General features: G+C 39.3%; 1 protein-coding gene across 3 annotated transcripts in view; it reads right to left on the minus strand.

Annotated features, from left to right (window-relative positions):
• Positions 1 to 14,137, minus strand: part of LOC126275217 (discoidin domain-containing receptor 2-like) — an 842,049-nt gene that overhangs the window by 32,546 nt on the left and 795,366 nt on the right. For all 3 annotated transcript variants that reach the window (XM_049977178.1, XM_049977180.1, XM_049977179.1), the window contains exons 14-16: positions 12,107 to 12,298; positions 9,790 to 9,882; positions 5,305 to 5,446 (exon numbers count right to left, since the gene is read on the minus strand). In XM_049977178.1, the coding sequence (XP_049833135.1) occupies positions 5,305 to 5,446; positions 9,790 to 9,882; positions 12,107 to 12,298 (427 nt within the window). The remainder of the gene's footprint in view (positions 1 to 5,304; positions 5,447 to 9,789; positions 9,883 to 12,106; positions 12,299 to 14,137) is intronic.

A 14,137-nucleotide genomic window follows, 5' to 3' on the forward strand; every position in this document is an offset into this window, starting at 1 on the left:
TGCTGTGAAAGAGAAGTGGACTGCTGTGACAGAAGTGACAACGAAGCTGAAAGTGACAAATGAGAGCTGGTATGCCACACAGTGAGAGGACTTTGAAAAAGTTCAAAGAATGGTAGTTCATTTTGTATTACCATGAAATGGGAGAGAGAGTGCCTTAGACATTACACACAAATTGGGGTGGTGGCAGTCATTAAAACAAAAGCAGTTTTCATTGTGGCAGGACTTCTTTATGAAATTTCAATCACCAACTTTCACCTCAGACTCAGAAAATATTTTTTTGGTGCCCACCTTCTTATGGATAAATGATCACCATAATAAAATAACAGAAATCAGAGGTCTGACACAAAGGTTTAAGTGTTCATTTCTCCCACTCAATCTCTGAGATTGGAACAGGAGAGAAGTAGCTTAAAGGTGATTTGATGAACCTGCTGTCAGGCACTCAGTTGTGAATTGCAGAGTAATCATGTAGCTGTAGATGTAGGTGAAGAATTTGGTGATGCTACAGTCCACTTACACTATGTGATCAAAAGTATCCTGACACCTGGCTGAAAATGACTCAAGTTCTTGGCATCCTCCATTGGTAATGCTGGAATTCAATATGGTGTTTGCCCATCCTTACTCTTGATGACAGCTTCCACTCTCACAGGCATATGTTCAGTCAGGTGTTGGAAGTTTTCTTGGGGTATGGCAGCCCATTCTTCATGGAGTGCTGCACTGAGGGAAGATACCGATGTCAGTCGGTGAGGCCTGGCATGAAATCGACTCTCCAAAACATCCCAAAGGTGTTGTATAGGATTGAGGTCAGGACTCTGTGCACTCCTGTCCATTACAGGGACGTTATTCACATGTAACCACTCCGCCACAGGCCGTGCATTATGAATGTTGCTCAATTACGTTGATAGATGCAATCGCCATCTCCGATTTGCTCTTCAACAATGGGAAGCAAGAAGATGACATTCACCGGGTATTCACCATACCCACACCCTGCCATCGGTTCGCTAAACTGTGTACCATGATTCATAACTCCACACGTTTTTCCACTGTTCAGTCGTCCAATGTTTATGCTCCTTACACCAAGCGAGGCATTGTTTGGCATTTACTGTTGTGATTTGTGGCTTATGACAGCCGCTCAACCATGAAATCTAAGTTTTGTCACCTCCTGCCTAACTTTCATAGTACTTGCAGTGGATCCTGATGCAGTTTGGAATTCTTGTGTGATGGTCTGGATAGATGTCTGCCTATTACACATTATGACCCTCTTCAACAGTTGGCGGTCTCTGCCAGTCAACAGACGAGTTCGGCCTGTACGTTTTTGTGCTGTACATGTCCCCTAACATTTCCACTTGACTATCACATCGGAAACAGTGGCCCTAGGGATGTACAAACATATTACACAAGTGGCACCCAATCACCTGACCACGTTCGAAGTCCGTGAGTTCTGCAGAGCACCCCACTCTGCTCTCTCACAATGTCTAATGACTACAGAGGTCGCTGATATGGAGCATATGGCAGCACAATGCCCCTGATATAAAAAATGTATGTTCTGGGGATGACCAAATACTTTTAAACACATAGTGTAGTTTATGTGAAGAATTTCATTACATGTTGACCCTTTGTAGCAGAAGTGTTCTCACTAGGCAGTTGACATTCATTTGAAGTGCCACATTGTTCTGCCAAGAAATTTTTAATGCTCAGTTTGTAGTCTCCTTCGCTAGTTGATTATACAACTGCTTTAACACTGAAGGGAATGTCAACATCTCTCTTCACTATTGCACACCTTACAGGATCATGTTCCTCAAAAACTGTCATTGAAGTGTCAATCATTCTAAAGGAATCAGCCATTTTCTTCATTGCCTGTTTTCTAATATGCTGAATTTCCTCATCATCTTCTGCTTCTTTATTACAATTCTTGCTGAAAACTATTAAATCTTGATTGCTCAGATCTTTGGAGTGACACACCAGTGGCCACACATTCTCTTCGTCAACATCAGTAAAACCAATCTTCCATGTTCAGTCCACAATTTCTGACATTGCAATGGTGGTGTTAGTGATCACTTCATGTTCTAGGACTGACACAGCATCAGGGCACCGTTTCCTCTATACAATATTCCTACATTTTGGAATGACTTTAGCCCATGTGTCCCCAATAACATCAGTTGCCATCTTAATGTTAAACTGTTGCCATAAGATCTTGATGGTAAGTTTGTCACTCGAATCACATTCTTCTATGACAATGGAGAAAATTTTATGCAGTTAATATGCCTTGAATGAAGAAACAACTCCCTGGTTCATTGGTTGCAGAATAGATGTATTGTTCAATGGTGGATACGGAACCTCACTGTTTTTGTTGGGGTCCATAATGGAAAGTAGGTGGCTGGGAACATTATGATGAAGAAGAAGAAGAAGAATTTTGAAAGGGGTTTTTTCTTTATCACTGTAGGCCTTCAATACTCTATTTAGTTCATTAAAAAATAGTCAATTAAAATAGCACAAGTCATCCAACCTTTTTTATTTCATCTTCACTAAACGTCCACCCTGCTCTTGTCACAACACTTTAGTGCCGTAGGATTTTGAGAGTAGTAGACCAAAAGAGGTTTTAATCTGCAATCCCCTGTAACATTTCCTCCAAGAAGAACGGTGTATCAATCATTAGCAATCTTAAACACTGGAGCTCTTTTTCTTAAATAGAACACATCCTGCAGCTAGGCACTCAATTCAAAAATGAGCTTGGTTCATGAGAGTTAAAAACGTGCCTTGTAGCATACTCTTCTTCTGTCACAATTTCTTTAAATATTCTTTTAAATTTCTCAGCTGCTGCTTTTTTCTGGCTGTCCTGTCATTTACATGTTGTGAAAACCAAAACAAAGCTTGAAGTGATCAAACCAACCTGAGCTAGCTGAGAAAGGTATTGAACCATCCCCTTTCATTGAATCTGCATACAAGGTCTTCACTTTAACTGAAGTAGCAGCTGTTGGTTCTGGTGCCCAATGCAGTTGCTTAGCCTTTCATACATTCATACATTCTTTTGATTGCCTCTTAGTAAGATCTGGTCCCTCTAGTCATATTTAAGTTAGTGGAAGATTTAGCAGTTTTTTGAACTGATTCCTCAGTGTCAGAAACAGCTCTCACAATGGATTCACTAAGTACCAAAGCGCACTGAATGTCACATAACTTCCAACTTTGTTTCTGCTGAGCATGACCTTAGTAAACACCTCTTTACCATGGCAGACACACTTCCTTTCCTTTTACCCAATTTTTTTAAAATACAGCCACTGTCAAGTGCAATATCACAGCTTTACTGACCTGAACTGAGTATTGACAGAAAATGTATGTTGAGATGTGCTAGCACATTACTGCTTCCAGGTACTGCTGACAAATAGCAATAGTGGACTTAAAACTAAAATCATGTATATGTTAAAAATGTGGATAAAGAATCCATGTTAAATGGGGTCTACCCATACATAAATACATGTTCATACATTTTTATGATAAGTATAAGTATCTTTATAACTACAGTAAGTGCTTGTTATTTTTTAATCATTGAAACTAAAAAACTTTATCAATGTTCTTGCACTTGAATTTAACACATGCTTATCATTAGGTCCCATAACACTTGGTAAAGGCAAGTTCCTTATTCTAGCATTCGCATCACCTGCTGTAAGGGTTTAATCATTCCTGTTAGGTTTAAGAGATTCCTTGACTTAAAAAAAAAAAAAATAAAATAAAAAAACTGACCAAAGATGGTTCAATAGGACCTGACTCCCCACCATGTCATCCCATACCAATGGTGTCAGCAGATCTGGTATTGAGGGTGAATGTTCTCAGCACACCACTCTGCTGGATGCTGCCAGTTTTTTTTTTTTTTTTTTTGAACCCGCTGCTAACCAGTCAAGTAGCTCCTCTCCTCAAGGTTTCACCATATTTGCTGATGGCCACATGAGGTAGTGCAGAACCAATGTTCATCCTTGAACGCGATGTGACACCATTCATCAGCAATCCTTGCTCCTGGTCACAGCACCATTCCAACTGCAGCTGCGTGGGACAGTAATTCCCTGCTCTGGCTCCTGCTAGTCTCTGACCAATGGTGCAGTACGACACAGAATGCTGCTGGGAGTCCATTACTTGTTCTCAGGTGGCAGTCACTGATGTGAAGAGGTTGTTGTGTACTGGTGCACAATATGATGGCCCTCTTTTGTGGTGGTCAGTAGTTGACCGGACCACTGACGATGAGTATGTCTGCCCTCACATTCCCAAGCAATTCGCCACTGGGCCGCTGTCACATCTAAATGCCCTAAAAATCTGGATATTGCAGAATTTTACCAACTGGCGAAATAGAGACCCACAATGATGCCCCTTTGAAATTCTTATCAGGTGCTGATAATTCAGTCTCATATGAATACACAGAATCCCCCTTGTCATTCACAGTGATCACTCAACGTATAATGCTGTTCATGTCCCTTATATACCCTACCAGGCCTCCTAACATTAAGCATGAACAATACTATCAGCACTACTGCATTCTGGAGACCATTCTACCTGTCACCGTGTTGTGTACGTGTATGAAGTAATGCTGACATCCAACTTTGTGTTATTTTTTCATCAGGCAGTTTATTACAAAAAACTACTTCTTTTCACTCAATTAATTCTAAGATGGCTGCTACAAAGGAAACTTTTGATCGCCCTATAGATCAGACAGGCTAACTAGTCTCAAAATGTTTTTGGGTACAATTTAGCACATATAATTCTACTGCCCACATCATTACCCTAAGAAAATCTGTAATAACAGTCACCTGTTTGCTACACATTAGTAAGTATGTGTCCAACTGCAATGTGAGCGTAACATCAGAAATTTCAGTTGTTGGCCCACTTCAATAAAGAAAACGAGACGGAGCCATAAAATATACATGAAAGTATTAAACAAATATTTACTACCAATCAATAATTAGGTCTATTAATTGATTCACAAATAATGAGTGTAGAGATAATTATTCCTTACATTTTGAGGAACTGTGCTTTTAATTTCTCTCAGTCCAGGAAAGATAAACAAATCAAGTAAAAAGTGAAATTCAATGCCTCTTAAATTGCCCCTCCTAGCTCCTATAGATTGTATTTTTCACTGAAATTTGAAGATACCCTTGTTCATCAGTTCTTAATCATCTTCTATTGTATAACTTTACTTGTGCTTTTACTCAGATTATTTTATTTACAACCTGTATATGTTACCAGCAAAGCCTATGTGTTATCTGTTAAGTTTTGATTGAACAGTTTTAAAACTCATGTGGAAAGTTATTGGTTTTTACTTACTAGTAATATGCTCTCCCAAGCCATCCATCTTATAGGCAGCATTGCCCAGTCTTCAAGTTTATAGTAGTCTGCTGAATATGGACTGCGGCTCATTCCAAAATAGGAAACTTTGATGTGATAGTTCTTGCCAACTAAACAGTTTCTAAAATAACAAACACAAATTTATGCTTAACAACACAACTACAACTGAAAACATGAATTTTAAGAAAAGTCACACCTGAATACAACAGTAAACACTGCACAAATGGCATATATTTTATACATGGTAGGCTGAGGAATAAACGCAACAAGTATCTAAGAGTGAGCTGAGCCTAAGAGAGAATGAAAAATGTGCTATAATACAAATGGCCTACAGCCCTTCCATTTCTGAGTTACAGTCAGTGGTATGTTTACGATGTGTTACAAGTAGCTGTTCCTTGAACTATATCCTCAAATATGTAAAGTGTACTTTTTTATTTCTTCTTGTTTTTTTATGAACCAACTGAGCAACTTAAGGTAGACTTAAGGAAAACTCAACAACTGGCACATGATCACTAGAGTGGAAGAAAAGGAAAGAAGAAAGGTAAGGTTTTAATGTCCCATCGACAATGAGGTTGTAAATAGTCTTCATGGGTTTGCCAGATCACGTTGTGCAAATTCCACAACATATCCTCGGAGCAACTGTCCGACATCTTCAGATGGTTCAACCCTGCTGGTGGCTAAGTACAACTGAAGGTATCCACACGCCCAAACCCTGTTTCTAGAACACGATTACGAAGAACGTGCAGGTGTGGAAATCGCACATGCATAATGATTTGCAGATAGATGGTGCCATATTCAAACCCCCTCTGCCGAAAATTGCAGAGCGGCTCTCCTGTGAGTGCGCTGTACACTGTGTTTGCCAACAGTGTGGCCAGCCGTTACTTACCAACAGCCATACTAGACCAATGTTGAGAAGGGCCTGTTACCAAAGAATCTTCATTTTCGCTTCATGAAATTAAAAACAGCCAATGCAGGGTTCTAGACTGTGCTCAGTTGAAATCCCACATCCTTGTTGATGAGATTATCGGCTGTACGTATATGTTTTGCTTCCTTTATGATGCAATCCCAGAAATGTAATGCCTTAGATAAAACTTCCGACTTTTCATAAATAATCCGATGTCCTGTATTCAGACAGTGTCCTGTAACTGCCAACTTTTCTGGTTGACAAAGGTGTGTATGACACTGATGTTCATTGCAGCATCAGCACATCTGACCTGTTTACTTTGCCCCACATTGACAAGGAGTCTTGTACACAACACATTTCCTCTGTCCAAGGTCATCCTTAACCAAACCTAACAGGTTTCTCAGTTTTGCAGATATCTTCCAAGGACTCTTCCGATTCTTGACATCATAACACTAAAATATGGCAAAAAGGCTAGAGTGGTTGGTGTCTTCATATCTTCATTCTGCTCCCTGGATTGAATTTGAACTTGAAAATGAAGATTCTTTTGTAACAGGATTGTCATAACATTGGTCTAGTACAGCCATTGGTGAGTAACGTATGGCTGTACGGTTGGTAAATGCAGCACACAGCGCACGCACAGGAGAGCCGCTCTGCAATTTTTGGCAGAGAGAGTTTGAATATGGCACCATCTATCTGCAAATCATTGCACATGTGCTATTTCTGCACCTGCATATTCTTCATTAGCATGTTCTACAAATGGGACATCAATGTGCAGATCCCATCAGTCGTACCTAGTCACCAGCAAGGTTGAACCACCTGAAGATGTTGGACAGTTGCTCCAAGTAGATATTGTGGCATTTGCACAACGTGATCTGGTGGCAAACAAAGTTAAAGGAAGTGGAACAGTAATGTTCTTGTGGGCAAAATCTCTAAATTGCACACAGATACTCCATGAAATTCTGGCAGTACAGGGACCAAATGCAGTATCACATCCAGCCATAGTGCAGTGGTTCCAATAATTTCATCAAGGCTCCACAGACATGGGTGATGTTCAGGAACAAAGGACATTGATATCGACCAAAGATGACAATATCCTGGCAGTCAAGGAAAGTGTTTCACAGCAACTGAAGATTTTCCAATGATGAAGAAATTCACACACCAATTCTCAAATGGCTTTTTGACCAAGGAGTAGATTTCTGTTGTTAAGGAACTGAACAATTCTTAGAACACTTTAGCTGATTTTTACAGGGTCTGGTGACTAAGCTGAAAAATAATGTTGTGTATCTGTGTCACTTTAAGTTGTAGTACAGCATTCAGTAAAAGTTACATGACCTGCCAGTTAACTTACATTTTTAAGTTCCCTCATATGAACAATTTTCTGTTGTATTTTTAGATATAATAACAAATTAATTTTAGTTTTCAGTCTATAAATAAAATTCATCAAAGGTATCCCTGAAAACAAGTCACTAATATTTGAGACCTGACGTAGCACATATGCTACAAGCCCTAGTAACACGTGCCCTTGTGAAATCCAAGGAGGGGGGGACAAACACCGTACAAAGGAATTATCTGAACAGGATGGAAATCAGTAGATATGGTGCACATGCACAGATAAAACAATTGATTGCAATTTCAGAAAAATGTATGATTTACTCAAGAGAAAAAGCTTCACAAATTGAGCATGTCAGTAACGCATTGATCTACTTCTGGCCCTTTTGCAAGCAATTGTTTAGCTTGGTATTTATTCACAGGGTTGTTGGATGTCCTCATGAGGGATATCATACCGTGCCAAATTCTGACCAAATGGTGCTAAATTGTCAAAATCCTGAGCTGGTTAAAGGGCCCTGCCCGTAATGCTCAAAATGTTCTCAGTTGGGGAGAGATCCAGCGGCCTCATTGGTTAAGGTAGGGTTTGGCAGGCATGAAGACAAGCAGTGTGCAGGCATTATCTTGCTGAAATATAGCCCATGATGGTTTGTCATGAAGGGCAATGAAATGGAGCGTAGAATATCGTCGACATACCACTGTTGTGTAAGGGTGCCATGGATGACAATCAAAGGGATCCTGCTATGAAAAGAAATGGTGCCCCAGAGCATCACTCCTGGTTGTTGGCCTTATGGTGGGAGACAGTCAAGTTGGTCTCCCACTGTTGTCTGCGTGTTCCCAGACATGTTATAGGCCTGGGGTTCAGCAAGCTAATACCCGCACATATGGCAAGAGTCTTCCTGCTTGCCAAACCTTACCTCAGCCAAAAAGATCATCAGAACTCTCCTCTACTGAGAATGTTTGGAGCATTATTGGCAGGGCCCTTCAACCATCTCAGGATTTTGACACTCTGACACACAAATTGGACAGAAGTTGCAGAAGTTGGCATGTCTCTCAGGAGGATATGCAACAACTCTGTCAATCCATGTTAAGCCTAATAACTCCTTGCATAAGGACCAGAGGTGGATCAACATGTTGTTGACTTGCTCAATTTGTGAAGTTCTTTCTCTTTAATAAATCATCCATTTTTGTCTGAAATTGTAATCATTTGTTTCTATGCACTTGCACATCATATCTACCAATTCCCATCTCATCATTAGGATAATTCCTTCATGGTATGCCATTTGTTTTGTCTCAAAGTGTATTATGGTGAATTACAATCATTGTTTAAATTCAGTATTTAAATTTTGTTTTGTCCCAGAACAGCACACTGACAACCAGTATAAACTTTAAGTTTGCAGAATTTTTTTGGAAAGCTCTGCTAAATCTCAGGATGAAAGTGCAACTCCAAAATTCCACTCATAAAAGTAGAAAATGCTTTCTCAGAGGTAGTTAAGCGTTTGTTAATTACACTACACAACCTAATGTGTGTTTATATTTTCCCTGTCTTGTAAATTAATACTGAAGGTGACTTATGAGGAACTTATTCAGTCCAGTCAGTGAATTCATGTACAGCAGAAAATAAAATACTGTAAACACAGAACATATTTTTTATGCTCAATTACAGCACCCTGTGTTAACTTAAAACATTAAATTTAAGAGTTTCTGTGAAGATTTTCTTCAGTGAAGTAGAGTTCACTAACAAGAAGTCTTTGAGTTAATTGAGTGGTTATATTTTCATATGGCACTTGACAGCAATACCTGTTGTGCTGGTGGTAACGTTGTTATGATGAGAATGTGATTAAAAATACATAGTGTCTTTTGTGAAATGAACCAGGAAAGGATACTGGAAAACAGAAGCAAAAAGTACTCTTAAGACATGGCTGACTGAACACTGAAATAAAAATGCATGTGCCACAAATTCAAAATTTTCAAATTTCAGTTAAAAATAAAATTTGGATTTGCATGAATTCTGAACTATTTGCATCATCTTTTTCATGGAAGAATACAATTATTTGCTGGATAAAGTATCTTTTCAGATGATAAATGTTATTTTGTTGTTAGAGTAAGTGACTTTTTATGTGCACACATAAATAAAACAGGCTTTAAGGTCTGCTTACAGTAGATTTTTATGTGGGCTATTAATAGAAAAATACCCTACAAACAAATACTTTTAAAATACAGAACACACTCACCTTGTTGCTAAGTCTCTGTGGACAATTTTCAGAGACTCAAGATATTTCATTGCTGATGCTATCTGCGTGGCCATATAAATCAGGCATCCAAAACTAAAACAGAAATAAAAGTAAATCAATAATATAAATTTTCATATAAATCACAGACAGTGGCAAGGTTTCTTATACCATTCTTTATCATCTCTCTCTCCAAAAAGTAATTTCTCTTTCAAGATTTTTTATTGACACATATTTGGAACTGAACTGAATTAACTAATCACATAATTTTGAAATATAAAAAAAATGCATATGAGAGCAAGCTGGTGCTAAGCAAATTATTACGTGAAACATTGTCAAGAAGCTTATGAAAAACTTAGTAGTGGAAGAGGAGTATGGAGAGCATAAGGTAAATAAATACAAAAAGAATGTTTATTAGCTGTGACTTGATTTTATTTGGTTTTTTATTTTGTCCTGTTGATTACTCATTATACAGATACCTTTGACTGATGCATTGATGGGAAGGAGACATCAGGCAAATGGCATCTCCCTTGGACAAATGACCTGATTGACGCATTCAACAATCTGAAGACCGCACTTTCCGAGGCCATTATCCTTGGCCACCCCGTCCCAGAAGCACAAGTGTCCCCACCCGCATTGTGGTACAGCAGCATATGGGTGATACAACAGAACCACTCCAGTTCTTCTTAAAAAAAACTGACAACTTCTTAGGATCTCCCTCCATGCAGGTTTTGCCACATTGGCCTCATCAGCCAGTATTCCACAGATGTACAACACATTTGCAGGGTGGAGAACATGGTGGCGGACTACCTCTCATTGGCCAATATAATCACTGCTCCTATCAACCTTTAGGACCTGATCGATGACTCCTGTGCCCTGCTGATTTGGTTGTCCTTCGTCCCTGGCAATGGACAGTCTAACATGTTTAACTGGCTGTGTACTCTGTGTGGTGTGTCGAAGTTCCACACCATGCCCTACCACCCGCAGAGCAATGGCCTGGTCGAATGCTGGCACTGGTCACTCAAGACTGTGCTCATGTGCCATGGTAGGCTCTGGCCCGAGGCACTTCCCTCGGTACTTCTAGCCGTATATGGAGAGCACAGGGAGGGCCTGAATGCATCACTCACAGAAAACCTCTACAGTGAGTCACTAATCCTGCCTGCAAAGTTCGTGGATGGCATCCCACCTCCCTATCAAGACTCACTATCCGTCCTGGTCGAGCATGTACGAGCACATCTCTAACCTTCAAACAGCATCACAGCACTCCACAAATGTTCCTTAATAAGGACTTGGGCATGTTATGGGATGATTTTGTACATGCGTCTCTTGAACCCCCTACGGGGCCACATAGATTGCTCGCAAGTGGCACCAGTACTACGTGCATCTTGGTCAATGCCAAACCTTGAACAGTATCATTGCACATGCTTGGACCCTGGGAGACTTCCCCAAGGCACTGCCTCTCACATTGCTCCAAGACAATGCTCCCTCAGGCCTCCCCTGTGCCTCCCGTCTCAAGAGCCGGACCCATATTCAACTGCACCTCTGGCATGAGGATTACTACATCTTGCTGCAGCCAGTCTCCTAAGCACCTTCATAGGACCTCCAGATAACCTCTCCCCCGTGCTCCGCACTTACGTGGGGAGAGGGAGCATGGGGGCCTGGGGTGACTACCGATAAGTGAAAAGTGTTTTTTGTCTGAGGATGACTTTCTTTAGGACAGTCTGATACCAGCTTCTCACACACTGTAATACTCATGTTTTCTGCTATATTGTGTCTAGATTTTCAGAGTTAAAAAGATGTACGTTATCTTAACTGCATTAATTACCACACTGCTTATGCATAAGGATATAGGTGTACTAGTGATACAGAAAATATTAGGTGTGTCATATTAAATTATTTGTTGATGAAAGAAAAAGAACATACAAATAAATATAAAAGTGACAGGGATTATTGTGACTATCTATTCATTATTACCTTTGAAATTTCTACATATTTCTGAAAGCATAAAAATGACAGAGAAACCATGTAAGAAAGGCAGTATGAGTGAGAAATACTCCAAGCTATTCCTCCCTCTGAAAGTTTGTGACCCCCTACTTGTGTTGCAAATATTTTCCAATACACTGTAGCTTATTTATTCTATAGATCACTGTAGTTTATCTAAGTCATTTTAACACTAGATAGCTGGACCATTATCTGTTACAAAAACTGCAAAGTTAATTATGTATATGGATTCAAGATATTTCCTTTTAGCAACATTTACTTAAAAATTAAAGTTTTCTTTTATGGTTACATAAAAATTATCTGCATGCCCTTATCTTACCTCAATGTCTTGGTGGTACGAGGCAGTGATGTGTCAGCAACATGCTCCTGTAGAAATTGATTCAGGTCTCCACAGGAAGAGTACTCAAATACAAGACATGGTGGCTCAGTGGTGAGACTGGCACCTAGTAGTTGCACAATGTTACGATCTTTAAGCCGTGCTAAAATATGTGCTTCACTTTCAAAGTCATGCCTGTAAAGAAAAAATGAGAAATGCACTGAGTTTTATGTTCAATTAGGGGAGGATCAAAGAATGCAAAAAATATTGCATGGCTTTTTTAATCATGAATTTTATTATACTATTATAAATTTTGTGTATTACTGCTGCTGCTGATTATGATGATGATACATATTATTTCATGTCACCTTCTTAACTTCAGTTTGAAACACTGAAATGGATACTAGACAGCAATTACCATGTAAAGAGTTTGCACAAACATGTGCGAAGAAATTTTCAGAGGCATTTCTGTAATAGATTACTGTGATGCTACATCAATATCTACATCTATACACCGCAGACCACTGTCAGGTGCACGGCAGAGGGTATGTCCTATTGCACCAGTCATTTAAAGCCAGTTCTTGAAACTATCTTAAAGAGTTTCCCTGTTCAGAGGGTCTCTGTACACTCTCAACCAATCAGACAAAAAATGGTATTTATATAAGTTGGCTAATTCCAACTGTTACTCATTGATATTACAGTCATACGGTACTACGTTTTTATCATTTTGTGAATAGTGCAGTTTTACATTTCTGAACATTTAAAGCAAGCTGCCACTCTTTGTACCACTTTGAAATCTTACTAACATCTGACTGAAATGTATGCAGCTTCTTTTGGGCTGTAGTTGAAGATAACTCCATTGTCTGCAAAAAGTCTGGGGTTGCCATTAACGTTGTTGGCAAGGTCATTAATATACAACATGAACAGCAAGGGTCCCAACACACTTCCCTGGAGCACACCTTAAGTTACTTCCACATCTGACAGTGATTCTCCATCCAACATGCCGGGTGTACATGTGGACTGGGGGCAAAAAAAAAAACTGATTTTTCCCGGATCTTGCAGTTAAACAAGCACTTTTTCCCACATGAAAGTACACTTCTTCCAAGGTGAAAATACACTTTTTCCATGATAAGCGACAGTATACTTTCCTCCGGAGCTGTAAGAATATCAGTCCTTTGAACGGTAAAGATTTTACACACCAGCGTAGAGCTTCTCAGCACTTTGGAAAACAAAACTCGACAAGGGGGAGAAAAACACATTTTGGAAAGATCTTCGATGCGCTGCAATGTGTATGCTCTATATTTTCATATCACGAAAGTATAAATTCGAATTCCACCAAAACAGTACATTATTTTCTGAAGCATTGAATTAGAGACTACGATGCACTTTTGTAAGCTAATCATAGCTCATGTCATGTGATCTCGCAATGACAGTAGATTTAAAAGCATACGACATGTGATGTAGTCAGCCAATACAAATATCACTGTTAAGTAGCATGAACATACAAATAGGAAAAGTTAATAGTTTAAATTAATATACATAGTGCAGCTACAAGAAAAGCTAAGCTTTCACATATAATATTAGTCTTGAAGATTAAGAAAAGCTGAGCTTTAATATACAATATTGGTCGTTTTTACGTGTGTTACACTTTAACATGTCACACAGCTGTACTAGTAAAATTTTAAACAATGGCATTAAAGCCTGGTCTTCTGGGCTCGAAATTATTGTAAGTGGCTGGTCCTCAAAGTTTTCAGTTTTAAATGAGAGTCAAATGCCCTGTGATTTAAGAAATTCATTGCACATTCTCACACTAACGTAATTCATCTTGTGTAAAAGGAAATTTCCTTTGAAAGTAATGCTTTTCAAAGAACCATTCACAATATTTTCCCGCAACCTCTTAGACATGGTTTCATTTCAACAGTTGCCAGAGAGCACCAGAAAACAAGGTACTGCGCGTCGGCAGCTACGATGACATAGGAAGCCCTTACGTTCGTAGACATATAACGTTAATAGATCTTACATGACATCATAAAA

The sequence above is a fragment of the Schistocerca gregaria genome, chromosome 1, assembly GCF_023897955.1.
Source record: "Schistocerca gregaria isolate iqSchGreg1 chromosome 1, iqSchGreg1.2, whole genome shotgun sequence".
Taxonomy (NCBI): Eukaryota; Metazoa; Arthropoda; class Insecta; order Orthoptera; family Acrididae; genus Schistocerca; species Schistocerca gregaria.